At 29.0% G+C, this 16,966-nt stretch overlaps 3 protein-coding genes across 4 annotated transcripts; 2 read left to right on the top strand and 1 right to left on the bottom strand.

Moving 5' to 3' along the window:
• Positions 1-684: 684 nt before the first annotated feature.
• On the top strand, positions 685-3,600 carry LOC119678273 (unconventional prefoldin RPB5 interactor-like protein). Its single transcript, XM_038090019.1, has 8 exons — positions 685-837; positions 892-1,190; positions 1,250-1,441; positions 1,496-1,606; positions 1,768-1,899; positions 1,964-3,068; positions 3,128-3,292; positions 3,358-3,600. The coding sequence occupies exons 1-8, from the start codon at positions 805-807 to the stop codon at positions 3,484-3,486; spliced, it is 2,166 nt and encodes a 721-aa protein (XP_037945947.1). The 5' UTR covers positions 685-804; the 3' UTR covers positions 3,487-3,600.
• On the bottom strand, positions 3,592-11,907 carry LOC119678272 (RNA polymerase II subunit A C-terminal domain phosphatase). The gene is made up of 8 exons (XM_038090018.1): positions 11,442-11,907; positions 11,254-11,347; positions 6,817-7,253; positions 6,571-6,752; positions 5,904-6,506; positions 4,120-4,524; positions 3,852-4,043; positions 3,592-3,799 (listed from the first exon to the last, which is right to left on the bottom strand). The coding sequence occupies exons 1-8, from the start codon at positions 11,699-11,701 to the stop codon at positions 3,675-3,677; spliced, it is 2,298 nt and encodes a 765-aa protein (XP_037945946.1). The 5' UTR covers positions 11,702-11,907; the 3' UTR covers positions 3,592-3,674.
• A 1,790-nt stretch (positions 11,908-13,697) lies between these two features.
• Positions 13,698-16,392, top strand: LOC119682985 (peptidylprolyl isomerase domain and WD repeat-containing protein 1). Of its 2 annotated transcripts, XM_038096569.1 has the most exons (12): positions 13,698-13,882; positions 13,947-14,150; positions 14,228-14,411; positions 14,475-14,707; positions 14,772-14,985; positions 15,043-15,235; positions 15,299-15,408; positions 15,465-15,583; positions 15,674-15,685; positions 15,742-15,862; positions 15,928-16,147; positions 16,223-16,392. In XM_038096569.1, exons 1-12 carry the CDS (start codon positions 13,741-13,743, stop codon positions 16,367-16,369), a joined length of 1,899 nt encoding a protein of 632 aa, XP_037952497.1. In that variant the 5' UTR covers positions 13,698-13,740; the 3' UTR covers positions 16,370-16,392. The 2 variants fall into 2 exon arrangements, with proteins under 2 accessions (XP_037952497.1, XP_037952498.1); XM_038096570.1 differs by lacking the exon at positions 15,674-15,685.
• Positions 16,393-16,966: the final 574 nt, after the last annotated feature.

Here is a 16,966-nt window from a genome sequence, read left to right as displayed (position 1 = left end):
CTTTTGTTGCAAGTGTTTTTATACTATCTCATATTGTGTGTACTCTGTCATAACTAATGATTTTTTGATGCGTTCGCTATGCCTGCGATAAGTAATTCAGTCTTTGCGAATATTGAGACAAAAAAGCTTTGTAGTTTTTTTTTAACACTTGCCTCAGATAATATAATAGTAGGTTCTTACTGCCTTTGTTAAAGCAGTTTATTTGTTTAAGGTCAATAATAAAATAAATTTGATTAACCGTACAAAGTGTTCTTTAACTTAGTTAAGAATAAATTAAGGCAAATAACACAAAAATGTTGAATGCAACATAGCAAAATATATATCCCAAAAGGGGAAATGATCGAAATTTGCACTATTAGATACGTGAAATAAAATGTAAATAAACAAAAAACAAACAAGAGGTAAGAATTGTTTAAAATGTTTGTTTTTTGTATATAAAATATATATATAAATAGTTGATATATAAAAATATGTAAATGAGTTTGTATCAAACATATATTTAATATTATTGTACAATACGTATTTTATTTAATACATATTTTTTGGATATCAACTTAAATGTAAACAAACAGAAGGTCGTCTCAGACTTTTTGACACAAAAAAGCTCTTTCACATGCATCAATCAAGCAAATTTTAATTTCTTTAACATATGCTATTTTAGCTACAGTGGAAACCTGATATAATATCGAATGCATATTTTGTTATATGAAGTGAAAAGTGACTGCTTACAACACTGCACAATTTGTGATTCTGACTTAAGTTTAATATATTCCGCCGCTACATTGAATTTTGGCACTATTGAAAATGTTGAGCAATCGGGACGATATACTTCGAAATGTAAGTAAAAAAATAATTTAAAAATTGTGAATAAATTAAAAATGTAAATTTTAGGCGCTTGAAAAAAACCAAGATGAAACAACACGATGGGAGAAATATAAAAACGAACAGGAAATCGCAATTCAAAATCTGGAACAATTTTCCAAACGTTTAACAGTTGATGTTATGGTGGAAATGGGCAAGAAAGCGCTTATACCAGGAAAATTAATTCATACCAATGACGTTTTTGTTTCACATTTTGAAGGATATTTTTCCAACTGTTCGGCATTCCAAGCGAAACAAATTTGTGAAATGCGATTAAAGAAATCGGAAGAATACTTAGCAAAACTACAAGCAGAAGCCCAGATGTGGCAGTGAGTAAAATATTATATTAAAATACTTCCAAAGTTACGTTTTTTTTTTTTAAAATTAGAGACAGTCTGCATGCGCCTCACGATGAGGGCGTTTTTGCATCTGAAGGACAAGTTGATATTGTAGAGGAATATGATGAAGAAAAAGAGAAAGAATGGCGTGGATTGCATAGAAAACGTGTTAGAGAGTACAAAATGCGTGAAAAAAATAAACGCCGTGAAGAAGTGGTTAATGAAAATAAACAGATAGAGCAGTAAGTGATATATTGTAGAATTAATTTTATAAATGTTTTTGTTTACTCATTTAGAGATAGTCCTCAAGAGCACTATGACGATGAAGTATTTTCAAACGAAGTCCAAACAAGAAATTTACAATGTGATGATAAGATCAAAGGTGATGAAAACATACAAATGGAACAGTAAGTGAAAAATACTTAAATTAATATTATATTAATCTTTTGTGATCAAAAATATATAATAATCTGTTTTACTTGTATTTAAATTGACCAATTAACCCACACAAAAATGATTATAAATTTATATTGTTTAAAAGTATCAAATGTTTATTTCTTTAATTTAGAGATACCCAAGAGGTACCCCATGAGCAGATTTTGTCACTTGAAAAAATTCAACATCAAACAATAAGAAAGTTACAATCTAATGAAGAAGTCAAAAAAGAAAAATTACTTAATGAAAATGTACAAATGGAACAGTAAGTGTAGTATATTTAAATTAATATTGTTTAAATGTTTCAAATGTTTATTTTTTTAATTTAGACATATCCAAAAGGCACCTCATGAAGAGATTTTGCTACTTGAAAAAAGTAAAGACCTAGAGACAATATTTCATGATAATGCACAGAGAGAACATGAAGAAAATGAATTTGAGCTAATTAAAGATAACACCATAAGCTTTGACACGATTAAACAACTAATGGGTGACAACAATGTCACACAAAAAAAGCGTCGGGTTGCTCATGTTGCCAACACAGACGGCACGAAGAAAAATGATGTTAATGAAAGTGTCACTCTTAAAAATAAAGATTTAGTTTTAAATGAACAAGATGTTAACACTGAAATTATAGATGATGAAGAAAGTGAAATACATTCCGAAGTCAAGGATATAATACAGCAAGCCAAATCTCTACCTCTTCAGGATCAACTTAAATTTTTAAAAAAACACTTATTAATGTTCGAAGAAGAGCATTTAGAAATAAAAATAAAATCATCGGAGGACATAGAAAAAAAAATACATATACAAGAAATATGTCAACAATTATGGGATTTTATTTATTCATCAGAATTAATTAGTAATTACAAAACTGTATTAGACATTGATGAAAATACTGATGATGAAAATACTAATTCTGAAACAAAAATCGGTGAAAACCCTGCAGAAAAAAAACTTAAGAAAAGTGTATCATTTCCATTTGAAGATGAAGTATTAGAATATCAAAAAATTGATACAGTAGCAGATATGTTGAAATTTATAAAACCTTTAAACGTTGGAGAAAATACAAAAGTTGAAAATAGAAAAGAAAAAATTTCGAAAAAAGTTGAAGAAAATTTAAAGTATATTAGTGAAAATCAAAGCATACAAAATTGTAATTTAATCGATCAAATAATTACAGAGTCTACCAATGAAATTTATACATCGTACATACAAGTGAAGCATTCGTCAGCACCGACTTATAAAAATATTTCTACTGATAACAATAATCATGATGAAGTACCAACATCACCAGCTGATATTTATATAAATTATTTAAAAACTTGTGATGTAAATTCCAAAAATTGTGTAGAAGAACAAGAGCCTGACGTTAATGTACCTATTTTATGTGAAAAGGAAAGAATCCGAGCATTTAAAAGTCCAAAAGAAGAGGTAAATATAAAATAAATATACAATTGTAATATAAATATTACATTTATTTTTTTGTTTAGTTTTCAGTGCCAAAGAATAGTCAGATTACTAGCAGTTCATCCGAGGGAAAGGCATTAAAATCTATACTACGTAACAAAATCAATGTAGAGAATGAAAGACCACAGAACGAAAAGGCTCAAGTGAAACCAATGGATGTGCCTAATTGTAGGGGTATTTTCGACAAGGTGTGTTACACTAGATTTGTTAAATTATTTATTAAATTAAATTTGTTTTATTAAACTTGTTTTAGGTTGTAAAAGATGTGAAGGAACATAAAGAGCCAGATCCTTTACCAAAAGGAAAGTTTGTAAATGCACATGCCCCTAAGATAAGAATTAGTAATTTTAAGAGGGATCGCGAAAAAATAAAGCAAACCTGATTAATAACTTTCTACTGCTAAAAGAGAAAAACTGTTTTTCATTGTAATTACAATATACATGAATTAAATGTATTTCAAACAATAACAAATAAAACAAATGTACAGTAAAAAATACTAAATTAATATTATTTGCGGGTTTTAGTGGGAAGTTGCAATACATGAAATTGATTAAAACTAATATTGATAATTTAATTATCAAGTCCTAGAAACTCTCGTTCTAAGGCTGCTCCTATCATATGCCAACTTCCGTCGTCCTCATCGTTACTTTGATTTGAATCTGATCCTATATCTATGTCTGATGGTAAGTCTTCACCTAAGAAATAGTCTTTAAATAAGAAGAATGTGTTATATATTTATATATATACCTCTTCTAAACTTTGCGCCTGGCGTTTCATCGTCATCGTCTTCCTCTTCACTTGAACCTTCTTTTGTTGTATCAACTGTTGTGGAATCTATCATTAGCTCTTCTGCTGTTCGTGTGAAGAAACTGCGAGCTCGATCCTGCACACTCTCTTCTCTTTTACGTTTGAGAAGTGACTTATCAACAGGTGGATTTTCTTTTTTTAAATTAAAATAATAATAAGTTAGAAATTTTTGTCTTATAATATATATATTTATATGTTGTATATGTACCGAAATTGATATGTTCATCTTCACTAGAGGAATCACTCTCAAAAAATTGCGCAAATTCATTATTCATTTCAACTAAATCAGCATTTGAAAACGATAACAACGGATTTATTGTATTTACAAATTTTTCTTCGTGGAAGGTGGCATATAGTTGCGCATTACTTGAAGTAGAAATTTCCGATTTCTCACTATAATTTACTACATGCTCGGGACTATGGCAATGTGCAGGAGGCTGACGTTGCTTACTTTTGGTTTTACGATCAAGAGGATACAGTCTTTCATCAACTTTTTCCCAGCGTTCAGAACAGCACCAAAGCCAATTAGCATTGACAATTTTGATTTCAGGATTCTTTTTAGCTGCATTCACTTTGTAAGTTCCAGACGTAACAGCAACTAAATGAGTTGAATCTATAAATAATTTTAATGATTTTGTTAAATTAATTACCACTCTAATTCAATTTATTTAAAATGAAATGTAATGAAGAAATCAAGCTATGTGGTATATCCAAAGACAAGCACCAATAATATGGCATGACTAATGTGACTTGACTAATAAACCTATAGCTGATTCGACAAAATGATAGATCCGCAATTATCTTCTATGTATACTTCGTTGATTTTGGAGGTAAGGGGTAGAAAGCTAGGAAATTGGAACAATGTTTCACGGTGTTCTCTCACTGATTCTCTTTAGCATATATATGTCCAAACTTCGAGCCCTTCTGACAGTGTCAGTATCGCATCATATAGCGACAATTGCACGATTCTAATTACGGGTCAGGACCGTACATAATTGTGCAACAATAAAAATGCATACCTTTCTCATGTGGCTTCAATCTATGGTGATAAAAATCTTCACTTCTTATCAACAAAATTTTCTACCACCCTGACTAAAGAGTTATCCTGGACTCTGTCTAATAAAAAAGAATGTTAATGACTCTGTTCATTAACATCGATGAACTTAGTATTCTACTACCAAAAAACTAAAGATCCTAGGTGTCCTTCCAAACAGTATCTTGATCTTTTCTGCAGATGATATGATGATATGCAGACGTTTATATCTTAAACATTTATAAAAATCATTTTGCATGATCCGTATGACATACATAAGTCTATAGCTAACTCCATAAAGTTAATACAGTTTTCTATCTGTTAATAAATATTCGATATAACAAACATTCTAAATAACAATGATAGTTAAAATATTCTTTCTAAGTAATGAATGCTGCATATAAAATGCTAACGAAAGGGCTTGACATTATATTACTCGCTATACCGTTAGTTCAATGATTGATTGTTGCATTAACATAACACATCAATTTATTGTCATTTTAAATAACTTTTCTACATTACTCAATACGTTTCCCTCATTAATGAATCATAAAAACTCATTTGATATAATATCGGTGCAAAAGCCGATATTTAATATATAGAAATTTGTTGTTATTGTAACTCGTTGGGAGCAGCTTGTGCAGTCCCTTTGAGAGGTGTCGAACGGAACCTCACATGATCGTCGCTGGCTGCATTTGATTATTTAAATTTCACAGTCCGACATCTCTCCGAGTTTTTGCCAAAAAACCAAACGTAGGCGTTGCTTATTCATTTTAAAACACTAACTAACCATCGCAATTGTTGTACGATACTGACAGTGTAATAAATACATAATAAAATAGAACTCTATACATCATACGCAATTTTATAATTCTCATTAGTTTTGATTATACGTTTTAAGTAGTGATAGTTTACACAAATGAGCTGAATTTATATTTTGTAATAATTAATTGAATTACCTGGATCAATATTTTGTGATACATTTGCTCCTAAGCTTTTAGCAATGAAATATGCACGCGATTGTTCTAGTTTCATATTTGTAGGTACTAAGCCGGAAAATACCAAATTAAAACCTCGTAATACTTCCGAACGTATTTTTGGGACAATAATTTTTAAATCAGGTATATCATTAGTTTCATCATAAATAGAATAAAATCTAGAATGTATGTGTTTGAGGATTGTCTCTAAATACAAAAGGTAATCATCCGGATCTTCAATTTCTATTTGTTTATTTGCTTCTGTATTCATTTTTATTTTCGGTGATGCTACAGAGGTGCTGGGCTTATCATCTGCCTCATTTTCCTCTTCAATTTTTTCTTCACTTTTGTTTAAATCATTTTCTGTTGGTTGAACTGTATTATTGGTATTATCTTCTTCGTCATCTTTTTTGATATTATTTTCGTTGACGCTCTCCTCTGGAGTTTCAGTATTTTCTTTCGTATCAACCGAAGTTTCAATAGGTTTTTCTTTTTCATCTTCTGCAGCATTTTCGTTTTGATTATTGTCTGTATCTGTAGTTTCGTTTTTTGATACCTCTTTTGCTTCATTATCCTCATCTAAGTCTAAACAAAAATATCAAACAAAATTATGAATAATCTATAATTATTTTTAAAATTAAATTTAAACCTTTAAAATCGACACCCTCTCCATCCAATTCTGTTTTCGATAAACCGGGTGGAGCATTAATGTCACCAGTATGTTGAAAAAAATGATATGGCTTGACCTGAATTAAATTGGAAGCCATATTCCACACATCCTCACGATCATCAATTATGCAAACCATTGAATCGCCATTTGGAAATAAAGCTCTAGTAAATATAAAATTTATTTAATTTGCTTTTTTTTTTAAATTTATTTTTTATAAAGACTCACTTTAAATTATCCGTCTTACTAGTTGCATTGAAGCATTCGTCTCGTGAGAGTATGCGATGTGAAAAAAACTTTCCATCCGGATCCAAAAGTTGAGCAATCATATGTGCGTAATTCCTTGCACCGAAGGTGCAAATGTGAAGTTCGTAGAATTCGGATATGTTCTCCAGGAACTGTTTTGTACCTGGACGCAAGCGTGTATGATACCAAGGTGAATGTGGACCATATAGTTGGAAGTGATATATGCCTTTGATATAGTTCGGTACGTTATCATTGGTTGTATGTATGACAGTTTGATCTAAATCTACCAGAAGAACCAGTTTGTGATCCTCTAATAAGCGACGCGTGTCATCGTGACCAATTTTTTGTGCTAGTTTTTGCGTAACTTTCAAATCGGGAACGGAATGAATCATGGGCACAGAAGCCTCTATTGTTTTACTCTAAAAAAATTGTCATTAGGAAATTTAATTAAATATATTCTAAATTCAATAATAGTTCAATTTAGTATAAAAATTAAATGATTATTAAACTAGCTTATTATTTTTAATATAAAAATTTCTTCGTAAATTAATGTTATAGTAAGATACTGCACTTTGGAGTTTTTGTTTAAATTTAAGTTTAGTTTGAGATATCCTACATATCGTAAGGGAATATAGGGAGGTTGCTTCCTTGAAAGTATGTCCGAAGTAATATTTTTTTTTCTCTTTTCTTTAATGTGATTGATCGATAACATAAGTGTGTATTTGCTAGGAGCATCCCGATTTTAATGGGTCGTTAAAATATATGATTAATTATAAGTTGTACATTTTTCTGATAAGATAGTTTTTGATTTTACGTTTCAAAATATAAATAAAATGTATACAAGTCCCTTTTCTTATCCCACTTTAACGATTAGGCATTTATTGTACCAAATTTTGTATGAAGCCATAACAAAATCAAATAATCGAGCAACCCTCTCGACTTCACAATTTCAATAGACATTATTGTCGGTAAAAATCCTACTTATCCAGAGGTAGTATCTAACGTTGGAATGATTATAGGTCCTAGTAACCAAGTATATACCCTAAGTCTACATAAATTATTTGAAATCCGCCTTAATGGTATAAACTATTCCCTTGACGTTAACATACATTATTAAGCCGGTGGTCTGTAAATTTTTTCTTCTTTCACTACTTGATAACCAATTAAAAGGATACTTGCTCAATTTTAGTTGGGTAATTAGACATTTAATCACCCTTATGTTCTTCATGTTGTGGGCCCGTAATTTAATATAAAGTATTAAAGTAAATGCAGAGAAACTGTAGGCACTTATTAATCATTTTTGCATTCCTCATTCACTTATCATAGCGTATGTTTCTGTCTGCAAAAGTGTTATGGAAAAAGAACCATTGGAATTAACATTTTAATTTTTGCTCTATTTGTTGTCGTCCCTGTTCTATCATTTTTCCATTTTTGACCTATTCGTTTGAAATTGGTTCTGACGGCAGGTCTTGAAATTAATAGGATCTGTCTTTCGAACTTACGATCATTGGTAATTTTCCATGCCATTTCATTTCTAAAGAAAAATTTGTGTTGAGTATGACTATACATTATACTATGTACGTAAAATGATACTTGTTGGTTGAGGGTGTTCGGGACTTAAAATATATATACAAAAACAATTTCCAATGTTGGCAGTATTGTTTATTATTTTCATATCATTTTTAGCCGGATATGTCCTATGGGAGTTTGAAGTGCTCTGAGTTTAAGTATGTGAAATCCCTTATGTCCATACATTCAAAGGTCAAACATGATATACCTTCAATATTGGTAAATTAAGACTTTTAATATTAAAAATAGTTTATAGAGGTTTGCTATACAAAAATTTTGAATTATTTTTTCGTTTGTTTTAGTGTTGTTAGCTGGCATTTGTGTGAAATCTGTTTAATGAATGAATTTAATTTCATAGTGTGACTTATATTTAGTATTTGCCACTACTCCAGTGTAAGACTTGAACCCACTAAAAACACGTCTTAGGAATGTAAAATGTACAAATTCGTGCTATTGGACCGTTAAAATCAAAAGTTGAAACCCCATTCTAGTTATCAAGGGAAAGACAGAATACAGAAGAATTAGAATTTAGACAACGAATATACCTAAGCTAAATTTGTAAATAAGTGAGGGAAGGATACTAGAATGTTCTTGCTAGGTAGTAATTAGTAACTACGCAAAAACGCAATGCAAGAACAACATCTTGCCTTAATTGTAGAGCGAGATTACAAGCATTGTAGAGCGGGATTACAGGCATTGTAGAGCGGAATTACAGGCATTGTAGAGCCGGGTTATCGTCTAGATAAAAATCGAGAAATTGTGGAAGCATGTATTTCATATTATATAGCAGATCAATGAGAAAATAAGTTGGATGAAAAATATTAGTGGGAAGATTATGACGCCTGGTAAAGTGAACCGATATCTTATTGTGCTCCATTGAAAGATGTAACTTTTTGTTATTTTTATTTAACTCAATTATTGCATTAGAACATAAAAATATCCAATTTTGTATAACCTAATTTCTAAAGAGAATAATTTAAATATCATACTTTATAAAACTTGCTAATGATTTTAAAGATTATTATTGTTCTACACTGAATCTACCAATTTCTGAGAACTGTGGTTGATTCAGATGTTTATTGTGAAACCAAGAAATGGGTGGTAGTAGCGTAAAGAGATGCATAGATTTAGAAAAAGTTTTCAAAATTGGAATATACGTTGATTTATGTGCAGATTATATTTTAAAAGTTATTTGCCGTTTGAGTCTTGTTTATAGCATTCCATATACTTTTTAAGCTGAATGTACAGAAGACATATAATTTTATATATACTGTATTTAATACAATATTTAGTAAAACTCTTCTAATGGATACCCATCTTGGATAGATAATTTTTTCAAACTAAATTTTCAGATTACCGTTTAATATAAATTAATCCCTTTTGGTCGGACATCTCTTATTTTTCAAGTAATATAGTTTGCAGCTAAATTTTAATTTTTTGCATTATACGCACAATGATAAAGGTACAACGTCTATATATAATTTTTATATAAACTCCATGTAAAATATGCAGAGAATACTCTTTTAACAGGTAGTCTTCTTAGATGGACAATTTTTTTTAAATATTATTAAGGGCAGCATAACACCTATTAGTCGGACACAGTAAAAACTATGTCCCTTTTTATCGGATAACACTCTTAGATGGACAATTTTTTTAAATTAATTTTTTTTTATATCGTTGAGAACAAATAATAACTTTTGGTTGGATTCAAGTTGGCTTACAATGAGTCCATTAATGAAACTTGTCATTGTTATTTATTAACAAATTTTTAATCCAAACATTTTGTTATAATTGTAGTGTATTTTTTTTTATTGTAAATCAACTTCTGAAGCAGATATGTAAAAATTATAGTTTAGAAGAAACTGGTTGACAAACAGAGCAAGCATAGATAAAGATATTTTCTCCGTCTTATACCAAGTTAATTACAAATAAAATTCCACCCATCTCCAAGCTATTTTTACTTCTAAATAATCCCATGTTCTCTGACAATACCATAACCTACTCACATCTTAACCCATATATATGTATGCATAATTTTTTTCATGTTATCTGCTTGATAGATCATCGCAGGTTACAGCAACAAGATTGGTACTTAGTAAGGACCATATATATTTAAACAAAGTTCGCCACTTTTGTTTGTTTCGTTCCTATCAAATACACAAATGTGGTTGTATATGCATTTCGCTTTGACTTAAGTGCTTACGGTACGTGTCGACTAACTGAACCCTAATCTGCGAGACCCTATAGAACATAAATAAAAAGGGTTAATTTGTAAATGGATGGGATTGGATGTATAGTAAGGGAAAATGAGAAGATAGATTGTAAGGGATGCGGGTGTGAACTCTGTTACAATATTTCCCAAGTACTAATATAAGAATACATTAGAAATACTTAGACCGAACTCGATAAATCTGTTTCATTTTTTTAAAATTTATTATTATAAAATTAAAATTTTTATTTATTATTTTATTAAATCGAACTGAATACTGAATGTCAGTATTCAGTCTAAAAGCTCATACTATTCAATCAAAGGTTGGACCAATCGTTCTTATAATATATGTTAGCATAAACTAATGAATTACATAAGCAATATGTTAAATAAAATAGTAAGCAAAATTAAAAACAGAAATAAAAAATAAATAAATATTATTTTATCTTTCATACACTATTTATTACATAAGAATTATATATAATTTTGAAATTTTAAAAATATTGCTTTTATTTACTCTATGGTTTGATTAATAACTGAAAGAAGTGCAAACTTTTTTGTTTTGTTTTCTACTTTCACCAAACATTGTTCTGATATGCCCCCCCTCTGTGCCTACCCCACATTTTATACATTTCACTTACATGTTCATTTTGGCGCAAATCAGCGCCACAATCAGCACACATATCTTTTATAACAGTATTGTGGAGGCACTCTGATAATTCCATAATCGATTCCCTAAATAAAAAAGGACGAAATAATTAAATATTTTTTAAGAAAATTATTTTCACTAGCGTTTTTGTGTATATACGCAATTATTTGAAATACATACCCACTTTTAACAATATCACCTTCTTTAAATAAACATCTCTTAACTGTGCCCACCCTAACTGCCTTCAATTTCTGTATCACTTTATCCACTTCGCTCTCATTATTCACAATTTGATATAATAGTATAACTTGGTTTGCGGTAACCGGGAAACCCTCACGTACCCGCCATTTATTGATCCTTATTTGTGGATGTTCAATTGGTGCTGTTATATACGTACCTGTGCTGTCGTTATCCTTACTTGAACCGTAATTATCTGCCATTGCAATTATTATTCTTATTTACAGTGTCCAATATTTGGATACTGTTTTATAAATAAATAGCAACTTAATTCTTCGTAAGCACAATCAATTGTGCTTTCATTTCGTTTTACTATGTTTTGTTTATGCTGGTTTTTACTTGTATTCGTTTTAAGTTAAGCAGCCCATACGTCTTATTTAACTTTTAGCTTATTTTTAAGCTTTTTAAGTTCGTTTTGTTTTTATCAATTTTTATTGATTCGAAAATATTAACTATAGTGTAATAATAAATGTATAAATATACTAAATAATGTAGATGTGTATTTAAGCACATATAGATTATTTATTTTCAGATAATAAATTTTTAATATTTTGTACCTGAAAGAGTCGATGCTGTAAACATCATGTGAGAGACTACTCGACACAGTCAAGCACGACTCCTAACACCATATACTGGACAAAAATGCAATACAAAAGCTCAATGTTTGTGTCAGCTGTTTAAGATTTCTTCTATGTTTACATTAAATACTTTGCACAGAAAAAATATTGCAATGCAAAAGCTTAATGTTTGCATCAGCTGATAGAAGGTATTACCTATTTAATCCGAATCAAATAACTCGCCTATAAAGAAATGCAATGTAATTACTGAATTTTTTCTCAATAATTATGTGAACTGTTATAAGTTTACTTTTATGTTCGCCTCAAATACTTCGTGCATAAAAAAACGCAGTGCAAAAGCTTAATGTTTGTATTAGCTAATAAAAGGTTTCTCCTGCTTAACCCAATCACCAAATAATTCGCACACAAGAAATTTAATGCAATTACTTCATGTTTCTATCAGCTGTCACAATTGGTTCTTAGTTTTCTCCTTATTTTCACTCGGAACGAATAATCGAATATAGAAAGAAAACGCTTCTATTTCTCCATTGCCATGCTGCACACCAAATATTGTTTGACTTTATTTTTTTAATTTTGACAGTTAAATATGAATTCATTTTTTACAGATTTGCAGGCATTGCCAGAATATTCTATAAAATGAAATATATAAATAAATAGCCACTAATAAGGATGATTTACCATACATAATGTTTTTATATAAACGAGCTCATTATTAATAAATCAGCTCATTTAAAGCGAAAAATGTTAAATTTAACATTTAAAAATAAATTTCTGTCAAAGGAGATCACCAAAATTTGAAATATATGTAAACAAACAAGGAACAAGGATGACACTAAGGAAGTAAGTATATAATAAAGTCATTGTTTTTATTAATTGAATATGTAAATGTCATATAAAATGTATATAAATGATTTAATATATTAATTATATATATTTTTTTGTGTGATAAATTATTAAGTGGAGTTTATAAACCTTTATAAAAGTTCTATCAACTGCATAAAGGAGCTCATCATAATGTGAACGTTCACTCATTAATATAAATAAGCATAGTGTGAATGTACTAAATATCTGAAAAATATAAAAACTTTTATTATGTATGTATCTGCTGGGTAGTAAAACCACGCCATTATTATAAAATTTGTTATATTATGTTTACATTTAGGTTTATCGAATCTATTTACAATATATTAATATGAATTTTATATGAAAAATTTCATTTGTCAAGTTAATATAATAGTCTAAACACACCATTAAATTCCCTTTTGCAATACAAATTAACAAGGATTGTTCAGTTAAAATAAATGAACTAAAATAGTCACCGGTTAACTACTAATTTAAGCAGAGATTGGTGATAACTGTTAATGAAAAATCAGCCTTTAATGTGTTTAGCATTATTTTAGTTAATACATAATATATATTAGCTTTATTATTTATTTTGATATATATTATTTGTTTTGATTGTTTTATTTAATTCTTTGATATGTTTCAAGTGTTACGTGATATATTTTAGCAAATATTTAAATCTTCTACAACACTGTTAATAAAAATTAAATTTACTAACAATGCAAAACAGCTGATTTTAGTGACATGAAATATTGTTTACAAAAGTTTTAATAAAAAATAAAATTAATTAATATCTACTTTCATTATAAATTTTTTAAATAATGTCTACAGAAGAAATTGATAATACTTTAAAACGTGCTGCACCGAATGATAACAATTCAGATGAAGACGCTGACGATGGCGGTTGGATCGGTCCATTGCCATGTGAGCAGATTGAAAGTATTAAGCCGAAAAAAAAGAGAAGTAATTTATTATTTTCCAATACGTTAAGCACAATTTATGCATATTAATAATAATATTTTTTAAGTATTGCCATATGAACAAGTTTATTTGGAAAACTTACCAAATGCAGAAAGTTATGAGAAGAGTTATATGCACCGTGATGTTATAACCCACTTGGTTAGTACAAAAACAGATTTTATTATTACGGGCAGCATTGATGGACATATAAAGTTTTGGAAGAAAATGGAAGAAGGCATAGAATTTGTTAAACATTTTCGCAGTCATTTATGTAAATAAATTTTTTTTTGTTATATATAAATTTTTATTTATGAAATATGTGTATTAAATAATCTATTTCGAATTTAGTGCCATTACATTCTTTGACTGCAAACGCCAGTGGGACATTACTATGTTCTGCATCAGCTGATAAGTGTGCCAAAATATTTGATGTGGTTAATTTTGATATGATAAATATTATAAGATTAGGATTTATACCACTTACAACGGAATGGATACATTCACCTGGTGATGCTGTACACAGTTTGGCAATGTAAAATTTAAAAAATTATTAATATAATTAAGAATGCTTGATATAAATGTTTTTTGTTTTTAGTTCTGATACAGAAAGCAATAAAATATATATTTACGATGGCGAAGGAAATGGTGAAATTCTACACTGTTTGGATAAATTACATTCAGCACCGGTAATTGAAATGTGCTTTAATGTTGCAAAGGAAACAGTAATATCAGTGGATAAAAATGGTATATTAGAATATTGGCAGAATTCAAAGAATGACTATGCGTTTCCACAAAAATTGGTCAATTTTGATTCAAAGCTAGATACAAGTTAGTAAACTGTTGTTATTTTTTCTAAATATATTTTAAGCGATTATATTATTAATTAATGTAGGCTTATTTGAATTTGCGAAGAGTAAGACTTTGGTAACTGGACTGGCATGTACGCAAAATGGCAGGCGTTTTGCTGCAATTTCTACGGATCGTAAAGTCAGATTATTTAATTTTAATACTGGAAAATTGGTTAAAGTTTTCGATGAGGCTTTAACAACATTTACACAAATGCAACAAACTCCACATGCTTTACCAAATATGGAATTCGGGCGAAGGTACTAACTGTTACATTGTAATATATGGTAATACTGTATGAATATTATTATTTTTAGAATGGCAACAGAACGTGATTTGGAAAAATCAGAATTTAACACATACAGCAATATATTATTTGATGATAGTGGTTACTTTTTAATGTATCCAACAATGTTAGGTATTAAAGTGCTGAATATAGAAACAAATCGTTGTGTGTCGATTTTAGGTAAAACAGATAATATCCGTCCTATACAAATAACATTACTGCAAGTAAGCTATTTTGATACTTATTAGTAAAAATTAATTTTGACTTTTTGATTGTAACATTTTTAGGGAAAGTCAAAACGTACAAAAGCTGCTATAACATTGGAACAAGAAGCAAGCGATAATCCTGCTTTACAATCGATGATAACAGATCCAACTATATTTTGTACTGCTTATAAGTATTGATGATAAAAACTTTTTGTGTAATTATATAATATATTACTGTTTTTTTTAGAAAACAACGGTTCTTTCTGTATAGTCGACGATTACCATCGGATCTACAAGATGTTGACAGAGATGTTTTTAATGAGAAACCTTCAAAAGAAGATATAATTGCTGTACCTGAGGGTCAAGGTTTGTATTTGAATTCAATGATTTATCATAGCTTTTTGATACATTGAATCTATAATTTTTAAATTTTTTGTCTTTCATGATAAACTCAAGATTATGAAGAAGGTTTTATCTTTTTAAATTTCATACCAAGCATATTTATTAGAAAGTTACAATTTTAGGTATGCAAAGGTTGTACGAAAATGTTATTTTACATACAACAATGGGTGATATACATATGAAATTATTTCCCAAAGAATGTCCAAAATCTGTGGAGAACTTTTGTGTACATGCGAAAAATGGGTAAAACAATTATTAATAAAAAATTAATCATTTTAAACATTAATCGAGTATATACTTTCTTATAGTTACTACAATAGTCATATATTCCATCGTGTCATAAAAGGTTTTATGATACAAACGGGTGATCCAACTGGCACTGGTACTGGTGGTAAATCAATTTGGGGACACGATTTTAAAGATGAATTTGTGTCAAGTTTAAAACATGATCGTCCTTACACAGTTAGCATGGCAAATGCTGGTCCGAATACAAATGGCAGTCAGTTTTTTATAACAGTTTTACCAACGGTATGTGCTTATTGGTAACTTATTAATCAAGTAATATACACACCTAATTAAAAATTTATTTGTGAAATATTTTAGCCTTGGTTAGATAATAAACACACTGTGTTTGGAAGAGTTCTACGTGGTATGGAAGTTGTGCAAAATATATGTGCTGCTAAAACTAATCCAAAAACGGATAAACCTTATGAGGATATTAAAATTATATCAATACATTTAAGTAATTAAATTTTTTTTATATAAATAATTTGTATAATTTATAAAACAGTTTTAAAAGCTAATATGTTTTTAATAATTATGTAATTAAGTAGAAATTTATTTTTTTATTACCTCAAAAATAAATTATACGTATTTAAATGTAATAGAAATCAAAAAAAAGTAACGATTTTTTTTGATTCTACACCTAACACATTCTTACGATATGAAAACATTATTAACTTTCTTTTCTAATAAAAAAATATTTAATAGAATTTTTTAATAAATTTACTGATTTAAATTCAAAATATTAGCATTTATTTTATAAACATTTAATCTATTAAATGTAATGTAGTCCTCCATTTATATTGAAGATATTTACAATCGGAATGCATTTTTATATTTCCACGATTAATAGAATGTATTGAGTTAATACCTAACATTGCAAATCTAGTCCTAATATGGTCGATGAATGTTTTCTCTTTAACAGTAGCTCCATTGAAAGGAGCTAATCCAAACTGAACTCAATATTAGCATAATTGATAGCACGTACTGATATTACAGAAAAGGGTTGATAATTTTGGTTTTTTAGAGATAAAACGATTACAAATAGTGCGAATAGTGATAAAT

This window comes from Teleopsis dalmanni, chromosome 2 (genome assembly GCF_002237135.1).
Source record: "Teleopsis dalmanni isolate 2A chromosome 2, ASM223713v2, whole genome shotgun sequence".
In the NCBI taxonomy this organism is placed as follows: domain Eukaryota; kingdom Metazoa; phylum Arthropoda; class Insecta; order Diptera; family Diopsidae; genus Teleopsis; species Teleopsis dalmanni.
Note: the sequence above shows the minus strand (reverse complement) of the source record. Positions and strands in the feature narration are given on the sequence as shown.